Genomic DNA, 24,311 nt, shown 5'->3' with positions numbered 1-24,311 from the left:
CAGCATCTGCAGAATTTTTATCATTCAAAAAGCTTAACTGTCTTCTTAAAAGAGGCAGGTGATGCAAAATTTGTAGTCACGGAAGAGAAACATTTACAAATATTGAGAGAGAAGACATTAATGAACCATAAATTTGAAAATTAAAATGTCTCATTTAATTATGCCCCTGGATGTTGAAAGAAGTGTGTGTGTGTGTGTGTTGCGGAATGGATGGAAATAATAAAGACTATACCCAGCATTTTCCGGTCATATCTAGATACAGACATGGCACTGGAGGAGTGGAGGATTTGTAATGCATGAGTATGGGAACTAGAAGACAGAGAAAAAAACAAATTGTACTTCACACCCACTGGCCTGTAGCCTCCTAAATCAATCCAGCTGTTTTTTTAAATAGAAAGAGAGTTTTTGCTGCCAACACCCTATCAAGCAGCAAGTTTGAGAATTCCACTTTTTTCCCTCCAATGAACTTTTTTTCAACCATGTCGCTATTTTCTAGTATATCCTAAGCAAAATATGCCCTTCCTCTTCACCCTGGTGAGCTCTCAGTTAAATTTCCTTGCATCTCTCTGTTTCAAAATTAAGGAAATAATCACAAACCAGCTATTTTTTCCCTAATAACTAAATTGTAAGTTTTTGCTACATGCTGTCATAAGTTCAATTATATTCTTCTTGAGTGGCGACGATCACTGAAGGCTGAATTAATGCTTCATACAATTAAGCTATGACTTCTTTAGTCTAAATCTAGTGCCTCAGACATTATATAAAAAGGGTTCCATTTGTAGTTAATCATTTTACCCAGCTGTCCTGCTGCATCGAGGGATTTGTAGGCATGCTCACCAAGGTCTGTTTCCTCCCCACCAATGCTCTGCACCTAATATAACATAACATTGGTTTTTTAAAAAAGTAAGGAATAGACTTTAATAATGGCTCAGGGGGAAGTTGAAACTTTCCAGAGCAGATAACAAGGGTCATTGGCACTTTTGATGTTTTCATGGATTTTGGTAAGGTGGTTGACAAAATCCCAGAGCATTGCAGTTGAGGAAGTGGGTTAAAATTACAATGGAGCATTGTGATTTAATGGCTGAGCAGCGAGGTCAAGGTGAAATTATATGGAAGTGTCTGTTGTGGTTACTACATTGCTGGAAGGGTGTGATTGGCACGAGAGAGTAGATAGTGGAACCTGCTCCAGTTATTTGGAAAAACTTTTGATTTATTTTGTTTACTTTGAGCTATTGGAAAAGGAAAAGAAATGTAATTGAGAGCTGTTCAGAGTAAAGAGAACAGAAGATACTATGTAGCAAACATGGTAAATTGGTAAGGTTAATTAGTAAGTGTGTTTATTAGTGTCATATGTATAGAGATCCAGTGGAAAACTTGTTTTGCATTTCATTCATCACAACATAGCATCGAGGTAGTACAAGGGAAAACAATAACAGAATGCAGAATAAAGTATTACACTTACAGGGCAGGCAGACAATAGGTGCAAGGTCATAATGAGGTAGATTGTGAATGAAGAGTCATAGAAAGGTGGTAGCATAGTGGTTAGTCTAATGCTTTCCAACACCATCTGTAAGATTGGTGTTCGATTCCCGCCACTGTCTCGGAGGAGTTTGTACGTTCTCATGAATGCACACGTTTCCTCGCACTTCCCAAAGGCCTACAGTTAGGGCTTGTGAGTTGTGGGCGTGCTGTGTTAGTGCTGGAAACGTGGTGACCCTTGCGGGCTGCCCGGCACAATCCTTGCTGATTTGATTTGATGCAAACGGCCTGTTTCATTGTATGCTTCGATGAATATGTGACAAATAAAGCTATTCATTCCTCTACTTAAGGGGCTGTTCAATAGTCTTGTAACGGCAGGTTAGAAGCTGTGCTTGAGCCTGATTTATGTCATTTCAGGTTTTTGTATCTTCTGCCTAATCGAAGGGGGGAGGAGAAGAAAGAATGTCCGGGCTGCATAGTCTTTGGTTATGTTGGCTGCTTTACTGAGGCAATGGGAAGTATAGACAGAGTTAATGGAGGGAAAGCTGGTTGCTGCAACTCTGTAATTTTCTTACAGTCCCAGGCAGAACTGTACCACTGCCGCAACACATTCTGATAGGATGCTTTCTATGGCACATCTCTAAAAATTGGTGAGGGTTAAAGGGGACATGTCAAATCTTTTCATCCTCAAGCAGTGAAGACACTAATGTGCTTCTTTGCCGATGGTGTCTGTATGGTTGGTCATCGTAGGTGATGTTTGCACCTAAGAACTTAAAGTTTTCAACCTTCTCTGTTGTGTATTTAATATTTCAACTGTTTGATTAAGCATTCTTGTTTGATTAACTAATTCATTACGGGCCATATGTATAAATACATGAATTTTCTACAACATCACGCTGCATGCCTCGCTTAAAGTAAATACAAAGTTAGACCCCATTCCCGGACTCCCATGTTTTTCTTTGAATTAGTTTGATGTTTTGAAGTTACAAATCATAATACTGGCGACGAGGATGAGGTAGACCAGCAGTTTGAGCAGCTGGCCATGCACTGTATGGAATGCCAACACGTCCAGAAGATGCCAAGAGCAGTGTCTGTCCATCCCTGGGAATGGTTGGCATTGCCCTGGCAAAAGATTCATTTGGATTTTGCCAGACCATTCATGGCACAGATTTCTTGGTAGCAGTGTATGCAGCTACAAAGTGGCCAGAAGTGTTCCCAATAGCCTCCACTACATCCTGTCTTGCACACAATGTATTGGGAAGTCTCTTCACAAGGACAGGTATCCCAGAGCACTTTGTCAGTGGCATTGAATCACAGTTTGTGGGGTCAAACATTTTCAGTCATTCCTGAGAATGTTCCATCTACACCAGACCACACAATTACAAATGGCTTGGCTGAAAGGTTTATCCAGAGTCTAAGGAACACACTGTGAGCAACGTTGACAGAACACACTACACTGACCCTGAACCAAAAGCTCCCCGATTTCCTCCTTCCAAGACCAGAAGAAGCTGCAGAAGATCGTGAACACAGCCCAGCACATCACAACAAACCAATCTTCCGTCCTTGGACTCACTTTACACTGCACGCTGTCGGAGCAGTGCTGCCAGGATAATCAAGGACACGACCCACCCAGCCAACACAATTTTCGTCCCTCTTCCCTCCGGGAGAAAGCTTAGGAGCTTGAAGACTCGTACGGCCAGATTTGGGAACAGCTTCTTTGCAACTGTGACAAGACTGCTGAACGGATCCTGACCCGGATCTGGGCCGTACCCTTCAAATATCCAGACCTGCCTCTTATTTTTTTTTTTGCGCTACCTTACTTTCCCTAATCTACTTTCTATTTATGATTTATAATTTTAGTTTTTAATATTTACTATCGATTTGAACTCCAGAGAGCGCGAAGTGCAGAATCAAATATCGCTGTGATGATTGTACATTCTAGTATCAATTGTTTGGCGACAATAAAGTATATAGTAATGCAACACATTCCACAGTCAACAACTTACCGGCCATGCTGTTCCTGGGTCATCCCTTGTGCTCGTGCTTGGATCTCCTCAAACCCAATCTCAGAAGCTGTATGTTGGATCTCCTCAAACCCTATCTCAGAAGCAGTATGTTGAATACGGCTGAGACAAATTGAGGGCTCCTCAAACAAGGAGGTTCAGTGTTTCGCTCCTGGTCAAGTAGTCCTGGCGAGGGACTAGAGAGGTGATCAAAAGTGGGTACTCGGAAAGATTAAGGACAGAACTGGACCACTCTCCTCCACAGTGGAGATTGTGTCTGATATCGTCTGGAGACGACTCGCCGACCAGTTGAGGAGAGCAGAGTCAATTGTTAGAGACGAGAGTTGGCTACCACTATCAGAACCGCTCTCTGCAGACTCAGAATCGACTCCAACGATCATCTTGGAGGAGGCCCTGTAACCTGGGATTGTCTCACAGCCACAAGCAGAGTGATGCCCCCTTGTCAGGAAAAGTGTTATCCCACTAGAGAAAGAAACCCTCCACAGTTATTAAATCTTTCAGCTGGAATGGGAAAATTTACAATTTACTACGCTGTGCATGTCTGTATATTGTATTTGTAGTATGCTGTGTATATCGTTGATGTATTCTCTATTGAGTTGAGTTTATAGCTAAACAAAGAGGAGTGTTGTATATTTAATATTTCAATAATCATTGAGTAATCTGATATTTGTATTGGTTGACTAAGCATTCTTGTTCATTTAAATAATTCTTCACGGGTTATATGTATCAATACGTGAACTGCGTATATCATTACACTACCAAGTGATACGTGCAAACCTCGCTTAAAGTAAACTCTGTTGCGCCCACATTTTCGGACTCGCGTACTTTGAATTAGTTTGGTGTTTTGAGTTTGCAAATCAAAAGCCTCTCGATCACAGAACCATTGATGTTAACAGAGGCTTGGGCACAACCCCACTTCCTGAAGTCAATGATCGGCCCTTTGGTTTTGCTGCCTTTGAGGAAAAGTTTATTGCTGTGGTACCCTGCCTGCCATGAGGTGCTCTGTCTCTTAGTGGTAGGGGTTTGAGTGGGGATGGGGTGGGTGGAGGGGCACAATTCACACAAGTAAATGTGGACCCTTCAGACTTGCTGCCTGCCCGACACGGTATTGGAGGCAGAACGTTTCAAAGGTCCCTGGATGAACACTGAATTTGGGAGGCCGCAGCCTGGTAACGGTGACGTAGAATTCATCTCTTTCTGTGTCTCTAAATACCCAAAGGGCAGAGACACCCTGTGTGAGGTTTTGACCCTACTTATTGGCCTAGTCCTATTATCTTGTGCTCTAAAAGCTAGGGACTTTTCCCCAGGGCAGAAATGGCTAATACAAGAGGACATAATTTTAGGGTGATTGGGGGGAAGTTCCTGGGGGATATCAGAGTTAAATTCTTCACACAGAGGTGTGAGTGCATGGAACGCCCTGCTAAAGGTGGTTGTAGAGGCAGATGTATTAGGGCCATTTTAAAAAAAAACTCTTAGATGGGCACATGCATGATAGAAAAATGGAGGGCTATGTATCAGGGAAAGGATAGATTGATCTTAGAGCAGGTTATAAAGTCAGTACAACATCATGGGCCTAAGGACCTGTAGTGTGCTGAAACATTCTACGATTTATGTTAAATCTGAAAACCAGTTCTCTATGGAGCACTCCCAAGTATCCAGATACAAAAAACACAAAATGCTGGAGGAACTCAGCAACTCAGGCAATATCTGTGGCGAGGAATAAACAGTCGACATTTCGGGTTGAGACTCTTCATCAAGGTTGGAAAGGCGGGGAGAAGAAGGCAGGGGGAGCAGAGGGAGTATGAGCCAGCAGGGTATAGGTGAAGCTGGATGAGGGGGTAAATGGGTGGGTGGAGGTGAAGTGAGAAGCTAGGAGGTGATAGGTGGAAAAGGTAAGAGACTGAAGAAGAAGAAGGAATCTGATAGGAGAGGAGAGTGGACCATGGGAGATTATCCTGGTACTGTATTTTCTATTAGCCAATCTCTATCCTTGCCCAAATATATTACCCTGCCTCCCCCCCCCCCACCCCAGACCAAAGTCGCTCGTCACGCACAGTAATCTTTTATATGGTATCTTCTCAATGTTGCCTGGAAATCCAAATCCATTACAGGTTGATTCTCCTTTATCCACCCTTCTCTTCTAAAAGAACTCTAGCAAATTTGTCAAGCACTGCTTCAGTTTCGGAGGACTATGTGAACTCTGCTTGATTTTCTCAAAGTTTTATCGTTGCCTCCTTACTAATGGATTTCAGCATACCCCCGATATCTGATACTACATCTCTACTGCCCATCAACCATCCTCTATCTCTGGCGGTGTTTGAGGCTTCCTTCATCAAGTCTGTAGCTTGATTTTCACTACTGTCTGACTTAATTGACTGACAGTGGTGAAAACCAAGCCCACTGACACGAGGACGGTCAGGAGTAGCATCACACTCAGATGTATGTTTCTTCATTGCTGTTTCTGTAACAGTTTTGCTTTACCAATCAGGGTTGTTAGACCTGATCTGAATCCCTCCCCCCCCCCCCCCCCCGAACCTGGATAACTGGTGGACTACTCTTAGTCTGGCCTCTACCCTTTGACCTCTTTGCCATAGGTGACACTGCCAAGGGCCAAAGTGTAAATTCCTGACTTCAACCAACATAGTTCTCTGGGTCATTGAGGCATGTAAGCCTCCAAGCCCAACAGACAATAGGTGCAGGAGTAGGCCATTCGGCTCTTCAAGCTAACACCGCCACTCACTGCGATCATGGCTGATCATCCACAATCAGTACCCTGTTCCTGCCTTCTCCCCATATCCCTTGACTCCACTATCTTTAAGAGCTCTACCTAACTCTTACTTGAAAGAATCCAGAGAATTGGCCTCCACTGCCTTCTGAGGCCGAGCATTCCACAGATCCACAACCCTCGGTGTGAAAAAGTTTTTCCTCAACTCCGTTCTAAATGGTCTACCCCTTATTCTTAAACTGTGGCCTCTGGTTCTGGACTCCCCCAACATCGGGAACATGTTTCCTGCCTCTAGTGTGTCCAATCCCTTAATAATCTTATATGTTTCAATCAGATCCTCTCTCATCCTTCTAAATTCCAGTGTATACAAGCCCAGTTGCTCCAATCTTTTAACATATGACATTCCCGCCATCCCTGGAATTAACCCAGTGAACCTACGCTGCACTCCCTCAATAGCAAGAATGTTCTTCCTCAAATCTGGAGACCAAAACTGCTCACAGTACTCCAGGTGGGTTCTCACCAAGGCCTTGTACAACTGCAGAAGGACCTCTTTGCTCCTATACTCAACTCCCCTTGTTATGAAGACCAGCATGCCATTAGCTTTCTTCACTGTCTGCTGTACCTGTATGCTTCCTTTCAGTGACTGATGAACAAGGACACCCAGATCTTCCCTTTTCCTAACTTGACACCATATAGTAATCTGCCTTCCTGTTCTTGCAAAGTTGTGGTCAGTGTGGTCCTCCTGGAGGAGATGCTACATTAACTGGTTTATAATTTCCTGCTGTCTGTCTCTCTCCTTTCTGAATTGTGTCTTTGCATTGCTGATTTCTGGTCTTCTGGGTCTTTTCCTGAACCCAGGGGAGTTTTGTAAGATTACAACCAACAGAGTAATCTTTATGCAATGCACACAAAATGCTGGAGGAACTCAGCAGGCCAGGCTGCATCAATGGAAAAGAGTAAACAGTTGACTTTTCAGGCCGAGACCCTTCATCAGGACTGGAGATAAAAAAGACGAGAAGTCAGAGTAAGAAGGTGGGGGGGGGGAGGAAGAAGTACAAGGTGGTGGGTGATCGGTGAAACCAGGAGAGGGGGAGAGGTGAAGTAAAGAGCTGGGAAGTCGATTGGAGAAAGGGATAAAGGGCTGGAGAAGGGTGAATCTGGTAAGAGGGGACAGAAGGCCATGGAAGAAAGGAGGAGGAGCACCAGGGGGAGGTGATAAGGTGAGAGAGGGATATGGTGAGGGGGAGCACAAAGAGTAAACCTTTAGCACTATTAGTTTGTCTAGTACCTATTTCCTTAATGAAGTGAATTATTTTAAGTTTCTCCTTCTCTACAGCCCAATGATGATGGCATTGGGATTCTGATGCTGAATGATACAAATCATCATTTAGAATGTCTACTGTTTGTCCATTTCCCATTATTAATCCCTCAATCGTCCTCTTCGGTAATATAGTATAAATGAGTACTCCTTTCCTTTTTCTGTCTCTTCCTGTCTTTTGCTATGCTTTTGCCAGTTTTCACACGCTACCTTTTTTAGTCATCCTTCCCTGCACTAAAAAAATCATAATTTTCTGGCCTCCTATTACATTGAGTATGTTTAATTTCCATGTAATGATATCCTTAACATCCTTACTTAGATGTTGCATCCTCCTTCCAAGTCTTTCTTTCTCATTGGAATATACTTCTACTGAGATTTACAAAAACAATCTCCTGCCAGTGCTGATTTGCCATTTAATACTATGTCCTAGAATTGATTCCAATCATTTCATAGGGTTCAGGGTCAATATGTTCCACAAAGAAAAAGAGCAAAGCTGTCAGATCTGGAGCCCTCAATAACAAGCTCGGTCCCTGCATTCGTATGATCACCAGGCCATGCCTTGTTCTCATTGCTACCATCAGGAAGGAGGTACAGAAGCCTGAAGGCACACACTACAGTACAATTCAGGAACACCTTCTTCTCTGCATCAGATTTCTAAAATGGACATTGAACCTATGAACATTACCTCACTATTTTTTTATTCCCTAATTTTTGCACTACTTACTTATATATAATATACCGTGAGTCACAGTTTCCTTTTTCTCTTTATATTGCATTGTACTGCTGCCACAACGTTAGCAAATTTCAGGACACATGCAGGCAATATTAAACCTGATTCTGATTGCTCTCCCTCATTGCTGTCAGAGGATGGTTCTGGAACAAGGTTTAATCAATGCAGTTTGAGGATTGGACTGTAGTTCACATTGTGACTTTTTTTGGTTTCTTTTTCTGTTGCTATTTTTGGGGGACGTTGAATCAGGGTGGCCTGCAGATGATGAACACTGAGCTGAACTGAATGTGGACTCTTTCATTTTTGTGCCTTTGCTCGTTCTTTTTCGTTGCTGTTTGCGCAATGTGATTTTTTTGCGAGTGGCGGAGAGGGAGGGTTTGATGTTTTTCTTTGAATGGGTTCCACGGTTTTCTTTGTTACATGGCTGTCTGTGTGGAAGATGAATCTCAGGGTTGTATACTGCATACATCTAGAATAAATATACCTTGAATATGGCAAAATAAAATAGTACACCTATAGCCTAATACAGTAGAAAGCCTAAAGGAATCAATACTATATAGTATGAGAGAAAATGTAGGTAGGATTGTGAATAGAGGAAAGGATGCTTCAGAGGTTTTAAAGGCATTTACACTCAGTGGCTACTTTATTAGATACAGTTGTTCACCTGCTTATTATCCAATCAGCCAATCATGTGGCAGCAACATAAAAGCATGTCGACATGGTCAAGAGGTTCATTTGTTGTTCAGACCAAACATCATTATGGGGGAAGAAATGAGATCTAAGTGACTTTGACTGTAGAAAGCCTGTTGGTGGCAGCTGGAGTGGTTTGAGTATCTCAGAAACTGCTGATCTCCTGCGATTTTCACGCACTTTTCTAAGAGTTTACAGAGAATGGTGAAAAAAGCAAAAATCATTAATTGAGCAGTAGTTCTGAGGGCAAAAACATACTGTTAATTACAGACTGGTTCAAGCTGACAGGAAGGCAACAGTAGCTCAGTGGTAGGCAGAAGATCATTTCTGAATGCACTGTATGTCGAACCTTGAAGTGGATGGGCTACAGCAGCAGAAGACCATGAACATACACTCAGTGGCCGCTTTATTAGTTTCAGGAAGTATCTAATAAAATGAACACTGAGTGTAGACAAGCTGAGTGGCAGGAGGAGAATAAAACATGAAGTTATTGACTTTGATGCGAGAAAACAGAAAAATAGAGTGCATTTTAACTGGTTAGGTATTGGATTATGTTGATGTTCAAAGGGACACAAGTCACTGAAAGCTGATACGCGGGTGCTGCAAATGATTGGGAAAGCAATGTTAGTCTTTAGTATAAAACAGAAAGATAACTTCAATTATATAAGGCTTTGGTGAGACCGCACATTGAATATTGTGGACAATTTTGGTCACCTTGCTTAAAAAAAATCATAATGTCCCAACCATTGAGCATATCTCCATGAAATGCTGTCATAGGAAAGCAGCATCCATTATCAAAGGTTCTCACCACCCAGGTCATGGTCTGTTTTCACTGCTGCCATCAGGTAGAAGGTACAAGAAGAGCCTCAGGTCTCGCATCACCAGGTACTACCCCTTAACCATCAGGCTCTTGAATAAAAGGGAATAACTACATTCAACTTCGCTTGCCCCATCATTCAAATGTTCCCACAACCAATAATCTCACTTTCAAGGACTCTTTATCTCTTTATTTTACAAACGTGTAGATTATGGTAATGGCAACATATATGTTCTTGTATAATAGAATTTACTTTGGACTTTGGAAAGGAGTGTACCAAAGATTCAGTAGGCGGGTTTCATGGGTGGTGGGTATGCCACATGAGATGTTGAGTAGACTAAGCAGATATTCTCCAATGTTTGGTTGAATAAAAGAAATTCTTGTTGAAACTTGAAAAAAAATTACAAGATTCAACAGGCTGGAATATAGAAGTGATATTTTCCTTACTGAGACATGTATAGAGTTGATAGTCACAGAATGATGGATAGACCAATTAGAATTGAGAAACAGAGGAATTTCTAATTTATTCACATAGAATGGGGCAAATCATTGGAATTCTCTCTCCCAGAAGGCTATAGAAGTTCTTCTGTGTATTTAACCAAACAGAGACAGATAGGTTTCTGAATGTAAAGGAAATTGTGGGATGTGGGCCTAGAAACATGGATCTAGGGACAAAGCTCACCTATGATCTTGATAAGTGTACATTAGGTTCAACAACTAGATGGCCTACCTCTGTCCCAGTTTTTGTGTTATTAGGTTAAAATGAATATTAGCAAAGCAGAGAAAGTAAGGCCTATTTGGAAGTTTGGTTAATAGCGAGTTTGGCAAAATGTTTGCAAACGTTTTGGCTCCAATTGAGAAGCCATCAACAGTGCGCAGTTGAGGCTGTTGTCTCCTCAGAAAGCCGGCTTATATACTCCTCCAGGGTCTGACTGGGTATTGATTTGACATCGTGAGCTTGTTGGCCGGTTAAGAACACTGTGAACAGTTTAGCAGTAGAAGGTTCAGATTGGCTAGCAATATTCTGCAACATTTCAAAGTAAGGGCTTCGAGGGGTATGAAAAGCAGTTTTGTGTGTATTCAATGAATTAGATTCTGAATGAATAGATAGCAGCTTTTTTTTTACAACTAATAAAGATATGACTATGACATTCAAGGGGCTCTTAGATAGGCCCATGGATATGCAGGGAATGGAGGGATATAGATCCTGTGCGGGCAGAGGCGAGATGTAAATATGACATTACATACACCAGAGACATTGTGGGCTGAAGGGCCTGTTTATGTGCTGTACTCTTCTCAAAGAGAGTTGTTTACTAAGGTTAATGAAGTATGGAAATATTAGATAGGCAGTGTAAAAGAGGAAGTTATGACTTTTTAGCATGTTTGGAAGTGAGAGAATTGTCAGTCTTAAATGAAGTGATATTCCAGCTTCTGAGAGGAGGAAGAGAGAAAACTGCAAGTGATTTAACATTATGTTTCAGTCCTTCCTGGTTATTGGTGCAGTGCTTGAGGACTCAAGGATAATGTGTTCCTTATTTAAAACCTGAGGGACAGTATGCACCTTCATTTCTAAAGACACCTTCGATGCATCGATTATTTAAGGACAGTCAACACAGATGGATGGATGGATTTATTTATTTATTTATTTATTTATTTAGAGATGGAGAATGATAACAGGCCCTTCTGGCCCAACAAGTCTCCACCGCCCAATTACAACCAATGACCCTTTCAGGATTCTTTTGAAGACCCTGACCTGGAGTTACTTTGGTTCTTTGCCGGAATGGGACCCGCTCTCAGGGTCTCACGACTGGCTGCTATTCAATTTACCAAGGACATGGCCTAGCAGACTGGCGCGTGTTCAGAGTTCCGGGGTTTCGTGGCTCTGCTGGTGGGCAGACTCTAGATCAGTGCCGCCGCAGGAAATTAGTGTGCCGTGGGAGACAGAAGATCGAAAGCAGCAAGCTGGCTGTGTGCCCAGAGACCTAAGTTCTTAGGGCTCAGTGCTCGGAAAAAGTGATGCAACAGACTTTTAACAATAAATCAGCGAGTTGTTTGTTATGTCTCCCCTCTCACTGTAAAACGGGGGACACCTCTTTTTCCCTTAGGGAGAGAGAGCCTGTGGTATGTCAAATTACCGGGTGAATGAGTAGTCTTTGGAGTACTGGAAGTCTGTGTCTTTACTGATGCTTTGCTGCACATTGAATGCCCAGTGGGGGGGCGCCGATGCTTTTTTGTGGGGGTAGGGGGGGTTATTGCTTTGCTGCTGCTTTCACGTGGGGGGGGGAGCTGGGTGGGGGCTTTGTGGTTCTAACATTTAACTGTCATTCATTCTTTGGGGCGCTCCTGTTTTCGTGGATGTTTGCGAAGAAAAAGAATTTCAGGATGTATATTGTATACATTTCTCTGATATTAAACGTACCTTTGAAACCTTACTAACCCGTACGTCTTTGGAATATGGGAGGAAACTGGAACATTATGACATATCAAGTAGTGAACACGGAGCTCAACTTTGCTCAACACCACCACTGAATTCTCAACAGGAGCCAAGTTAACAGGGGCTGATCTCACGGAAGAGTTCAGTAACACTCCAATTTGCTCTTGTGGGATTGGCTGAACGTTGAAGGGTGCTGTCAGCAATAATTATGAATTACTGTGGCCTAGTGACACTTTATGTGCAATCAGTATATAAGCTAGTCTTATGTATTTATGTTTATAGTGATTTTGTGTTGTGCTCTTTATGCATATTATGTTTTTTATGCTGCATCAGATTTGGAGTAACAATCATTTCGCTCTCCTTTACACTCATGTACTGAAGAATGATAATGAACAATCTTGAATCTTGAATTAATTTCTCTGAGGGCATGGTTAATTTTGTCAATGGATTCAACCTACATTAAAATGGAGAAAAATCATCCACATGCAAGATTTCTGAAGAATTATGTTAACTTTTTAGAAGCTTGTTTTCAGTGCTTTATGAATTTTGAGTCAGATTTCCTATATTTGAGGTTTTTGTTTCCCTTCATTCCAAATATATGCATATAGGGGTAGTGGTAATGGTTCTGATGGCTCTGGGCCTCTGCTCACCTGAATTCAGAAGAATGAAGGGTGACCTCATTGAAACCTATCAAATGATGAAAGGCTTTGATTGAGTAGATGTGGAGAGAATGCTTCCTATGGTGGGAGAGTCTAAGACCAGAGGACACAGCCTCAGAATAGAGGGACGTGCTTTTAGAATGGAGATAAGGAGGAATTTCTTTAGCCAGAGAGTAGTGAATCTGTGGAATTCATTGCTGCAGGCAGCTGTGGAGGTAAAAATCATTGTGTATATTTAAGGCAGAGATTGATAGATTCTTGATTAGTTAGGCCATGGAGAGATACAGGGACAAGACAGGAGATTGGGGCTGAGAGGGAAAATGGGTCAGTCATGATGAAATGGTGGAGCAGACTCAATGGGCCAAATTCCCCAATTCTGTTCCTATATCTTATGACCTTATGGTCTAAACTACTGCTATGTGTTGCATTTTCATGGCAAAGTACTACAAGATCTAGATTTCTTTTGGACCTTGCTGAGTGATGCTGAATGTATCCGAAAGAAGGGCTGTGATCTGAAATACAATTTTATTCCTTTCCATAGATGCTGCCTGACCTACTGAGTTCCCGCAACACCCATCAAAGTTGCTGGTGAACGCAGCAGGCCAGGCAGCATCTGTAGGAAGAGGTGCAGTCGACGTTTCAGGCCGAGACCCTTCGTCAGGACTAACTGAAGGAAGAGTGAGTAAGGGATTTGAAAGTTGGAGGGGGAGGGGGAGATCCAAAATGATAGGAGAAGACAGGAGGGGGAGGGATAGAGCCAAGAGCTGGACAGGTGATAGGCAAAAGGGGATACGAGAGGATCATGGGACAGGAGGTCTGGGAAGAAAGACAAGGAGGGGGGAACCCAGAGGATGGGCAAGGGGTATATTCAGAGGGACAGAGGGAGAAAAAGGAGAGTGAGAGAAAGAATGTGTGCATAAAAATGAGTAACAGATGGGGTACGAGGGGGAGGTGGGGCCTTAGTGGAAGTTAGAGAAGTCGATGTTCATGCCATCAGGTTGGAGGCTACCCAGACGGAATATAAGGTGTTGTTCCTCCAACCTGAGTGTGGCTTCATCTTTACAGTAGAGGAGGCCGTGGATGGACATGTCAGAATGGGAATGGGCTGTGGAATTAAAATGTGTGGCCACTGGGAGATCCTGCTTTCTTTGGCGGACAGAGCGTAGATGTTCAGCAAAGCGGTCTCCCAGTCTGCGTCGGGTCTCGCCAATATATAGAAGGCCACGTCGGGAGCACCGGACGCAGTATATCACCCCAGTCGACTCACAGGTGAAGTGTTGCCTCACCTGGAAGGACTATTTGGGGCCCTGAATGGTGGTAAGGGAGGAAGTGTAAGGGCATGTGTAGCACTTGTTCCGCTTACACGGATAAGTGCCAGGAGAGAGATCAGTGGGGAGGGATGGGGGGTATGAATGGACAAGGGAGTTGTGTAGGGAGCAATCCCTGCGGAATGCAGAGAGAGGGGGGGAGGGAAAGATGTGCTTAGTGGTGGGATCCCGTTGGAGGTGGCGGAAGTTACGGAGAATAATATGTTGGACCCGGAGGCTGGTGGGGTGGTAGGTGAGGACCAGGGGAACCCTATTCCTAGTGGGGTGGCGAGAGGATGGAGTGAGAGCAGATGTACGTGAAATGGGGGAGATGCGTTTAAGAGCAGAGTTGATAGTGGAGGAAGGGAAGCCCCTTTCTTTAAAAAAGGAAGACATCTCCCTCGTCCTAGAATGAAAAGCCTCATCCTGAGAGCAGATGCGGCGGAGACAGAGGAATTGCGAGAAAGGGATGGCGTTTTTGCAAGAGACAGGGTGAGAAGCTTTTTATGTCGAGAATGTGGGTGTATGTAGGTCAAGCTAATTTTTGACTTTTTTTTCCATATAATGGAAAGGATGGCGGTCTGGCAAATAGTCCAGAAAGTTACCGCATTGTTGGGAGGTGCTACTGTTCAGTATTCAGGAAACTATGTTTAGACTTTTGATTTGGGTGTGACACAAGTATAACTTGAGTGTTTTCAGTTTCACTGCAACATAATTTTTTGCAATTGCAACATATCCAAGTGTGTAATATTGTCTGACATTTGATAAATATCTTTCCTCCCCAACTTGAGAAGATTTACTTCTCCAAATCTACATTATTATGCCAAATAGAAAACTGGTAAAACAACGTCTGAAATTTTGTCATATCATTTTTTTGTGAAAAATGATACTTTGTGACATGCTTTTCAATCCTCTGATGTTCTTTCTGTTTCTAGACATGAGAAGCCAAAGCTATACCTCAGAGCAACCAGCAGTAAAAAGCCACAACTATTTGACTTTGCTTCATGATGAGCAAATGGCTCTGCCCGACACCTGCATTCAGAATGGAGAGGCAGCTTGTGAAACAGGTATCTGCATTGTGAAGCAGATAAGAAGATAGTTTGTTATCAGAGAAACACATCTGCGGACAAATATGTTCATGTCCTGAGATGCTTTTCAAAGATTAAACAACATTGTTTTGCGAAGGATTATTTGAGTTCTACTGTTTTGGAAATGGTCTACTGTATATTGTTCCAGACCTACATTTGTTTCCCTGATATTTGAAATCAAATTACCAATTTGACTGCTGAGATCCCTCATAATTTATAGGAGCAGAATTAGGCCACTTGGCCCACTGAGTAGGCTGTGCCATTCCATCATGGCTGATTTATTATCCCTTTCAGTCCCATTTTCCCGCCTTCTTCCCATAATCTTTGACACCCGTACTAATCAAGAACCCATCAGCCTCTGCTTTAAATATACCAAATGACTTGGCCTTCACAGCCACCTGGGGCAATGAATTCTATAGATTCACCACCCTCTGGCTAAAGAAATTTCTTCTCATCTCTGACCTAAGGGGATGTCCTTCCATTCTGAGTCTGTGCTCTCTGGTCCTAGACTCCCCCACTATTGAAAATATCCTCTCCATGTCCACTTTATCTAGGCCTTTCGATATTTGATAGGTTACAATGGAATCCCCCTCATTCTTCTGAACTCCAGCAAGTATTGGCCCAGGCCCATCAAATGGTCCTCATATATTAACCCTTTTATTCCTGGAACCATTCTCATGAAGTTTATATCCTTCAACTGCATCCCCTCGAATCTCCTCCACTGCAGGGAAAACAGACCCAGCTTTTTGACACATGTCCTCCCCGCCACACACACAACAGCAGCACCAATTTTTAAAGCTGCTGAGGAGATAAGCACACGCTACAGATACTGGAACAACCAGAACTTGGGAGGATGTCGTGGATGCCCAAGATACCTTATCACAGGATAGCTTTGCAAACATGACAAAACTGGCAGATGCAGGAAATCCAAAGCAACACACACAAAATGCTGGAGAAACTCAGTAGGTCAGGCAGTGTCTACAGAAAAAAAAAGCTAGCTGTTTACTCTTTTCTATAGATGCTGCCTGGCCTGCTGAGTTCCTCCAGCATTGTGTGTGTGTGTTTTGCGCAGGGTAGGTCTGGACCAGTTCTCTGAACCAGTATACTTGAGTCTAATGCAATCAATTTTGCAGTGGAGTGCTGCTAGGGTGCCTTGTGAGGTTTGCACAATACTGTATATTATATCTTTCCAGTTACCAATTTTTCTACTGAGCTAATACAAAGCTAAGTACTTCTGTTATTCTAACTATTTCTGTTCCCCGACCACCTTCCTATTTTAATCAACATACAGCACTGTGCAAAAGTCTTAGTGACCCTAGCTACGTATACGTGCCTAAGACTTTTACACTATGTTATATATTGATACAAAATGGATTGCCTTGGTGCCAGGTTGGTGAGGAGACAAGCTGCTCACCATTTCCTATGACAAACTAATTGATAGGTGTCCGTGAATTCACTGTTCGTTTTCTCAAGCACCATCATGATGGCTGCCCACTCCAGCAGCAGAAAACATTAAAGGAATTTGCTCACTTAATGTTGTGTCATGCCCTTGAGTAAAGCAGCACTCCCTCAGTGCCGCACAGCAGGTGACTTTATGAGATAGGTGAAAACAAGAAACTCAGAGGGGACTTCTGGTGGCTGAAGGCAAAGAAGATGGGGCTGAAGGTTGTAATTCAAAAGGGAGCAAGAAACATAGAAAATAGGTGCAGGAGTAGGCCATTCGGCCCTTCGAGCCTGCACCGCCATTCAGTATGATCATGGCTGATCATCCCTCAGAACCCTGTACCAGCCTTCCCTCCATACCCCCTGATCCCTTTAGCCACAAGAGGAGATGGCTGTACAACAGGAGTGAGAATGCTGACAGTCAGCTGCAGAATAGCAAGAAGCAAGTTGGAGGCTCAAAACTGTCAAGAAAATACCGCACACACTGGCATTCAGATCTTGATGAAGTATACTGTGTATGAATAGAAGGAAGCAAAAAAAAATAACCAGTGGGATAGTGAAAACAAGGAGCAACCCCAAATTCACTTTTGGTCAAGGTGGGAGGTCAGACCCATGCAGTTTCACTTAACATTACCAGGTCCTCTCACTCCAAATCATGGCAACTGAGAAGATGATGTATTTAAGTGATACCCAAAGCACGCGTCTATTCTCTGAGGTGGATGCCCAAGATGGGTCAACATTAAAGATAGTGGTTGATGAAAGTAACAGTTGATTTCATGATTTCACGGGTAGCTTGGGTCAACGTCTTTCTTCGTTTGATGGTGCTTGGCGCCATTTCATTCGGTGTTTCTTGAAATCAGTCCTCATGTTTATTTCTTTGACCTGTGGTAATGTACGTATAATTTTCCTTACTTCATGTGTAAGTGACAAGAAGATGCCTGTGGAACCAGAGGTGTGATAGCTTAAGGGAATTAGTTGGCTCATACCAAGGATCAGAGGGTTATCCTATCGCAAGTGGCTAACAAAGTTGGGTTTATATTCTTTTGCGTTTTAAAGAATCTGTAGTGATCTTACTGAAACGTATAAGATGCTGAGGGGGCCTGATAGAGCAGATACTGTGACATTGTGGGACAACATCAAATAGGGCTCACGCACTGGTTACAAAATAAGGAAGCCAACATTAAAACAGAGGTGCCTAGGAATTAAGTTTTGCAGGAGGGGTGAATTTCTAGAATTCTGTGCCCTGGATAGATGTGGAGGTTAGATCATAAAATGTATTAAATAGCAGGGAGGTAAACCTTTGAGGAGTTGAGGCCTGGGCCAAAGCAACAATGAACATGTTGAATGGTGGGGCAGGTTGCCAACTCCGCCTCCTATCTTCTCGTGTGATCTTTTCTAAATACTAAGAATCAATCTCGGCACAAACATGCCTGAATGTTGTTTCTCTCATCCATTTGAGGTCTTGATGATAATCACTCTGAACTGCAAAGGATTTTGGAAGACTTGTTTGAGATGAACATGAATTGTGAACAGTATGAGGGTGGAATCGGTGAGTTGCATCATTTTACTGAGTTTCTCCTGGGATGAATAGATCATTGATACGAATGGAATAATTAAATATGCTTCTCTTTCTGCAAACTCACCACCATATCTGCCACCTCTCTATTATGCAGATGGCATTGTGAAGTACTTACAGGATCCACGGCCTTTAAACACTATAGCACTGGAACAATATTTTGGTAAGTTTATTTTCGCTTATGAACATAGTTGTCATCGTTGGCTCAAACAGTGCCAATAGTGAATATGGTGTTGTGCTCACTGTAGTTTCTACTGATCCGTCTCCCACAGGAAATGGGGTGAGAGGGAGTGTTGCTCTAGTGTAGACTTTCATGCTCCCCCTAGTCTTATGCCACAGATTGGTACCTGTCACCATGTAATATGGAAAGGGTGTGCAGGACTGGACTGAAAATATTTTAAAAAGCAAAACTAATATTTGAAATAGTCTTATAAGACTATAAGACATAGGTGCAGAATCAGGCCATTTGGCCCATCAAGTCTGCTCTACCATTCCTTTCTGGCTGATTTATTTTCCCTCTCAACCCCATTCTCCAGCCTTCTCCCTGTAAACTTTGACACCCTGACTAATCAAGAACCTATCAGCCTTTGGTTTAAAAATACTCAATGACTTGGTCTCTGCAGCTGTCCGTAACAATGAGTTCCACAGATTCACCACTCTCTGGCTAAAGAAGTTCCTCCTCATCTCTGTTCTAAAGGAATATCCTTCTATTCTGAAGCTGTACCCTCTGGTCCTAGAATCCCCCACTATGTGAAACATCCTCTCCACATTCACTCTGCCTAGGCATTTCAATATTCAATAAGTTTTGGTGAGAATTCCCCCTCAGTATTTGAAGACCCAGAGCCATCAAACGCTCCCTATACATTAACCCTTTTATTTCCTAGGACCATTCTTGTGAACCTCCTCTCGACCCCCTGCAATGGTAGCACATCCTTACTTAGGTAAGGAGACCAAAACAGTTCGTAATACTCCAAGTACGGCCTGACCAATGCTTTATATGGTGTCAGCCTAACATCCTTATTCAGTAAATTTTGGGGAAGTAAGTAATTAATTATAATCTATTGCTTTCTCATGTGTGTGATTTTTCATTCCATTCTTGTCAACATTTCATGAAGTATAATTTGACCATGTCGGCTGAGTTATTCCAAATGACTGCAATCAGAACACTACCTTGCTCTTTTTGCACTACATGTTTAATTAAATTTTGTACACAGATGTTTATTGTTGTAATTTATAGTATTTTATGAATCGCACTGCAGCCTCAAAGCAAAAAAAATTTCACAACCTGTTAGTAACATTAAACCTTGATTCTGATTCAGAACGGATGCCCATTTGCATCTGCATGGCGCGCCCTTTGCCAAGCCGTGCTTCACATTGGTTTACAAAAGTATCTTTACAATTTTATGAAATTGTTGGCACACCAGGTAGACTTCCTGGTGGACAGCATTTCCTCCCAACTTCCCTCAACGTAGTGCTCGTGCAATGTATCCAAAGAGTACCTCCGAAGAATGGTTGCCACCAAAACTCTTATTCTGTCTTCAAAGTTCAGAGTAAATTTATTATCAAAGTGCACGACTGTCACCACGTGCTACCCTGAGATCCATTTGCTTGCCGCAGAACAAAGAACTATAATAGAATCAATGAAAAGCTACACACTGATGACCAATGCGTAAAGGAAGACGATTAGTGCAAATACAAATAAATAAGTAATACTGGCAACATGAGTTGTAGGCTCCTTGAAATTGAGTCCACAGGCTGTGCAATTTGGTCAGAGCTGAGACAAGTAGGTGGAGGAGCTCCTTAGAGAGTGAGCCCTGATGCTTTTCATTGTTGGCTTTCTTTCTCCATTTTGTAGGTGAAGAAATCGTGCTTAGAAATACTCCATTAAGCCACACCACTTGTAAGTTCCTTAATTACAGTCTGTAATAACTTGAGGGTTACGCCACTGTCGGGTCCTTCTCAGAGTGAGTCCCTCGATCTGTCGGAGTGCCCTCGCTGTTGCTGCCTTGCGGCACCTGCAGTCACATCACTGTTACCTGATGGAGGCACTTTCACCTTCAGGTGCAGACGACCTGTTAACTTTTATGCCTAACTTTACTTGTTTAATGATTCACAAACTCCAGCTTAAAATTCGACTGGTTCTGGGGTTTGACACCAGGTTTATGCGGAAAGCAGGGAAGAGGGATTATTAAACTGAGAGATTCAGTTTTTCCTCGTTGAAGGAAATAGACAGTCACCCTTGCTGCTTTAGTTAAATTCAACTGGGTCACACTTCTTTAGAACATTTAAATTTCGACCCGGTATTGATTTTAAGCCCTGATCTGTGAATTGCAGTAGGAGAAAAGTGTTGATGTGAGGTAGTGTGACATTTCTGGTGAGGTCATGTAGGTTTATGTTGGATATCCAGTACATAAACCTTATAACTCCACTCTGCTTTCGATGCTCAGTTTGAACTGCCACCTCTTTTCTTATCTATACTCAGTGGCCACTTTATTTGGTGCAACAGTACATCAAATATCTAATCAGCCAATCACGTGGCAGCAACTCAATGCATAAAAGCATGTAGACGTGGTCAAGAGGTTCAGTTGTTTTTCAGACCAGATGTCAGAATGGGGGAAAATGTGACTGTAGTGACTTTGACCGTGAAATGATTGTTGGTGCCAGATGGGGTGGTTTGAGTATCTCAGAAACAGCTGAGTATTCCAAGCACAACAGTCTCTGGAGTTTACGGTTACGTAAAGCAAAAGACATTGAGCGAGCAGCAGGTCTGTGGGCAAAACCACCTTGTTAATGAGAGAGGTCAGAGCAGAATGGCCAGACTGATTCGAGCTGAGAGGAAGGTGACAGTAACTCAAGTTACCATGCGTTACGACAGTGTTGTACAGAAGAAAATCTCTGAACACCCAACATGCTGAACATTGAAGCGGGGGGGGGGGGGGCTACAGCAGCAGAAGACTGCAAACATACACTCAATGGCCACTTTATTAGGTACAGCAGGTTCCTAATAAAGTGGCCACTGAGTGTAAATGTACCAGTGTGGCCCTCTGTTCCTGTGTCCTCTCAAATGTTTGCCACCCTCATCTGTAGCATTGACTTTAACCACTCCCTGTGGCAGTGAGTTTTGCACTTTTGGTGACTCTTGTAACAATGGTCTCTGCTTACCCCCACAACTGACTGGATACGGGAGCAGATGCTGGTGTTGCTGTCTCATTGCTTTGGGCACCTTTGTTTGGTCCTAGCCTCAGATGCTATCTGTGTGAGGTTGCACAATCTATCCTTTGCCGTGCGCCTTTAGGTCGGCGGCAAAAGAGGGACTGGTGGGCATATGAGAAGGAATAAATTGCAGGAGAAACAGCAAGGCGTATTGAACTGTTGGTTGCTGCCTTTGATCTGGTGGGTTGAATAGCCTCTCTGTTCTGTAGTAAATACTGTATGTGGAAAAATTCTCTGCACATTCCTTCCATCAAAACCCTTCATTACTCCAAATCATCGATTAGGTCACAACTCAGCTTTATTTTTAAAGTTCAGAAGTAAAATTATTATCAGAATACATACATGTCACCTCATGTTCTCTTTCCTGCTGGCATACTTAGCAAATCTATAGAACAGTAACTGTAAACAGGATCATTGGACAACAAACAGTGTAAATACAAATATAAATAAATAGCAACAAATAACAAGATAAAGGAGACCTTAACTGAGCGTAGTTATCCCCTTTTGTTCAAGAGCCTGATGGTTGAGTGGTAGTTACTGTTCTTGAACCTGGTGGTGTGAGTCCTGAGGCAGTTGTACCTTCTACCCGATGGCAGCAGTGAGAAAAAAGCAGGGCCTCGGTGGTGAGGATCTTTGATAATGGATCTTCACCAGCCAGGCCATGCTCTTTAATAATATAATGAAGATCGATCATTGCAATTCTTCTGGCTTTTGCTGTCATGTCATGGCCTGACAATGATGTCATTTATGTTGTCGGCTTTGATATCAGTGATCCCTTCTCTCTCCTGTTACTGTATCCTTTGCCTGAGTTTATTGTGGAGGAAGAGGATTTCACTGTTACACGACAGGAAATACAGTGCCTTGAAGAGATGCAGGTGATTTTTACATATTGCCTGCTCTTTCTGATTTCATAACACCCATTTATGACAGAGATATTTCACCTTCATGAAAGAAGCATGAAAATCATTCAGGTCACCGAGAGGCATCACACAAAATGCTGGCATAATTCAACAGGTCAGGCAGCAACTATGGAAAGAACTGAAGTGTCAACATTTCGGGTCAAGATCAGTCCTGATGAAGGGTCTCGGCCTAAAATGTTGACTCTTCATTCCTTTCTGCAGATGCTGCTTGACCTGTTGAGTTACTCTGGACTTCCAGCATCTGCAGAATTTCTTATGTTTACCTTAGAGCAGTGGTTCCCAACGTTTTTTATGCCCTGGACCAATACTATTAAACAAGGGGGCCGTGGACCAGGTTGGGAACCTCTGACCTAGAGGCATCATCAGATATCTGTAATGGGCATACCTGCTTAATTTGAGTGTTAACAACAGCAGTGGAGAACCAAATCAAATATAAATGGGTATGGTTTAGTGTAAAGTTTTCACCAGGATGTTTCATTCTGGCAAGTGGATCAGGGTAGCAGGAGGCTTGCTCTTTCTTAAAGAGGTTTTAATTAATTTTTCCATTTGCTGGTATCAGTGTGAAGAGCAGGTTGTCCAGATCGAGAGCTGGAAAATATGTTGTAGTCACCAGTAGGTGCAACATGGAGTTCTAGAGAAACCTCATTCCCTGGAGTATAGCTGGTTCCGTACCATAGGAAACGGAGAAACAGCTCCAATGCATTCAAAGGAAATGCAGGTCTGTAAGTAAAGGAAGAGAAAGGTTTGCTGGTGAGATGAGATGGAGAAAGGAGGTAGGATATTACGTACGGAATGGCGTTTATGTGCTGTACATCCATGTAAGCTCAGTTTATAGAGTCATAGAGAACTGCAGCACAGAGGCAGGCTCTTCGGCCCATCTAGTCCATGCTGAAACATTTAATCTGCCTTGTCCCATTGATCTGCACCTGGACCATAGGCCTCCATATCCCTTTCATCCATGTACCTGTCCAAACTGTTCGTAAACGTTGAAACCGAAGTTGCATCCACCACTTGCACTGGCAGCTCGTGCCACACGCTCGCCACCCTCTGAGTGAAGGAGTTTCCCCTCATGCCTGCCCCCACTTACCCTATCTGTACCCTGCATAATTTTGTATACCTCTGTCAAATTTCCCTTCAATCTTCTATCTTCGGAGGAATAAAGTTATAACCTATTCAAAGTTTCCTCATAGCTCAGGTCATCCAGTCCCAACAACATCCTTGTAAGTTTTCTGTGTACACTTTCAACCTGTAGATGGGTGACCAGAACTGCATGGAATACCCCAGATTAGGCCTCACCAATGTCTTACACAATTTCAACATAACATCCTATCTCCTGTACTCAATACTTTGATTTATGAAGGCCAATGTGCCAAGAGCTTTGTTTAAGGCTCTACTTACCCGTGATGCCACTTGTGTAGAATGTGTATTCCCAGATCCCCTTTTTCATCTGCACTCTTCAATGTCCTACCATTCACCGAGTAAGACCTACCCTGGTTGGTCCTTCCGAAGTGCAAAACCTCACACTTGTCTGCATTGAATTCTATCTGCTATTTTCAACCTTGTTGTCAAGGACTCAACCTATTGTGATTATAGACCTCAGTCAGACTTTATTTTTCATGAAGGGATATTAGATTCTTCTCCTATGATATAATGTCATGCAATTTATTACACTATAGATTTTATGTTAAAACAGTTTTTTAATCTTTTTATTCCAGGCCACAGCTCAAGCTTAACGGACGATGAGGAGACCTGCCAAAATTCAGTCACACCATCCTTCATCAAAGCAAAAAGCAGGAAGAGAGGTGAGCTGGTCATTCCAAATCATTCATCCTGCTCAGTGTGAGATCATACAGAGTAGGCTGGAGGTTATACATGGGAAAGAGCATTT

At 42.8% G+C, this 24,311-nt stretch overlaps 1 protein-coding gene across 2 annotated transcripts in view; it reads left to right on the top strand.

The window, feature by feature from the left end:
* The window catches only part of ciita (class II, major histocompatibility complex, transactivator), a 108,018-nt gene that overhangs the window by 38,845 nt on the left and 44,862 nt on the right, over positions 1 to 24,311 (top strand). Inside the window, exons 2-6 of one of the 2 annotated variants that reach the window (XM_072268945.1) lie at positions 15,119 to 15,250; positions 18,174 to 18,263; positions 18,388 to 18,453; positions 20,146 to 20,190; positions 24,139 to 24,225. In XM_072268945.1, the coding sequence (XP_072125046.1) occupies positions 15,121 to 15,250; positions 18,174 to 18,263; positions 18,388 to 18,453; positions 20,146 to 20,190; positions 24,139 to 24,225 (418 nt within the window). In that variant the 5' untranslated portion in view covers positions 15,119 to 15,120. The remainder of the gene's footprint in view (positions 1 to 15,118; positions 15,251 to 18,173; positions 18,264 to 18,387; positions 18,454 to 20,145; positions 20,191 to 24,138; positions 24,226 to 24,311) is intronic. The other variant, XM_072268944.1, reaches the window with a different exon arrangement.

Source organism: Mobula birostris, chromosome 9 (assembly GCF_030028105.1).
Source record: "Mobula birostris isolate sMobBir1 chromosome 9, sMobBir1.hap1, whole genome shotgun sequence".
In the NCBI taxonomy this organism is placed as follows: Eukaryota; Metazoa; Chordata; class Chondrichthyes; order Myliobatiformes; family Myliobatidae; genus Mobula; species Mobula birostris.
This window is presented reverse-complemented; position numbering and strand designations above follow the sequence as displayed.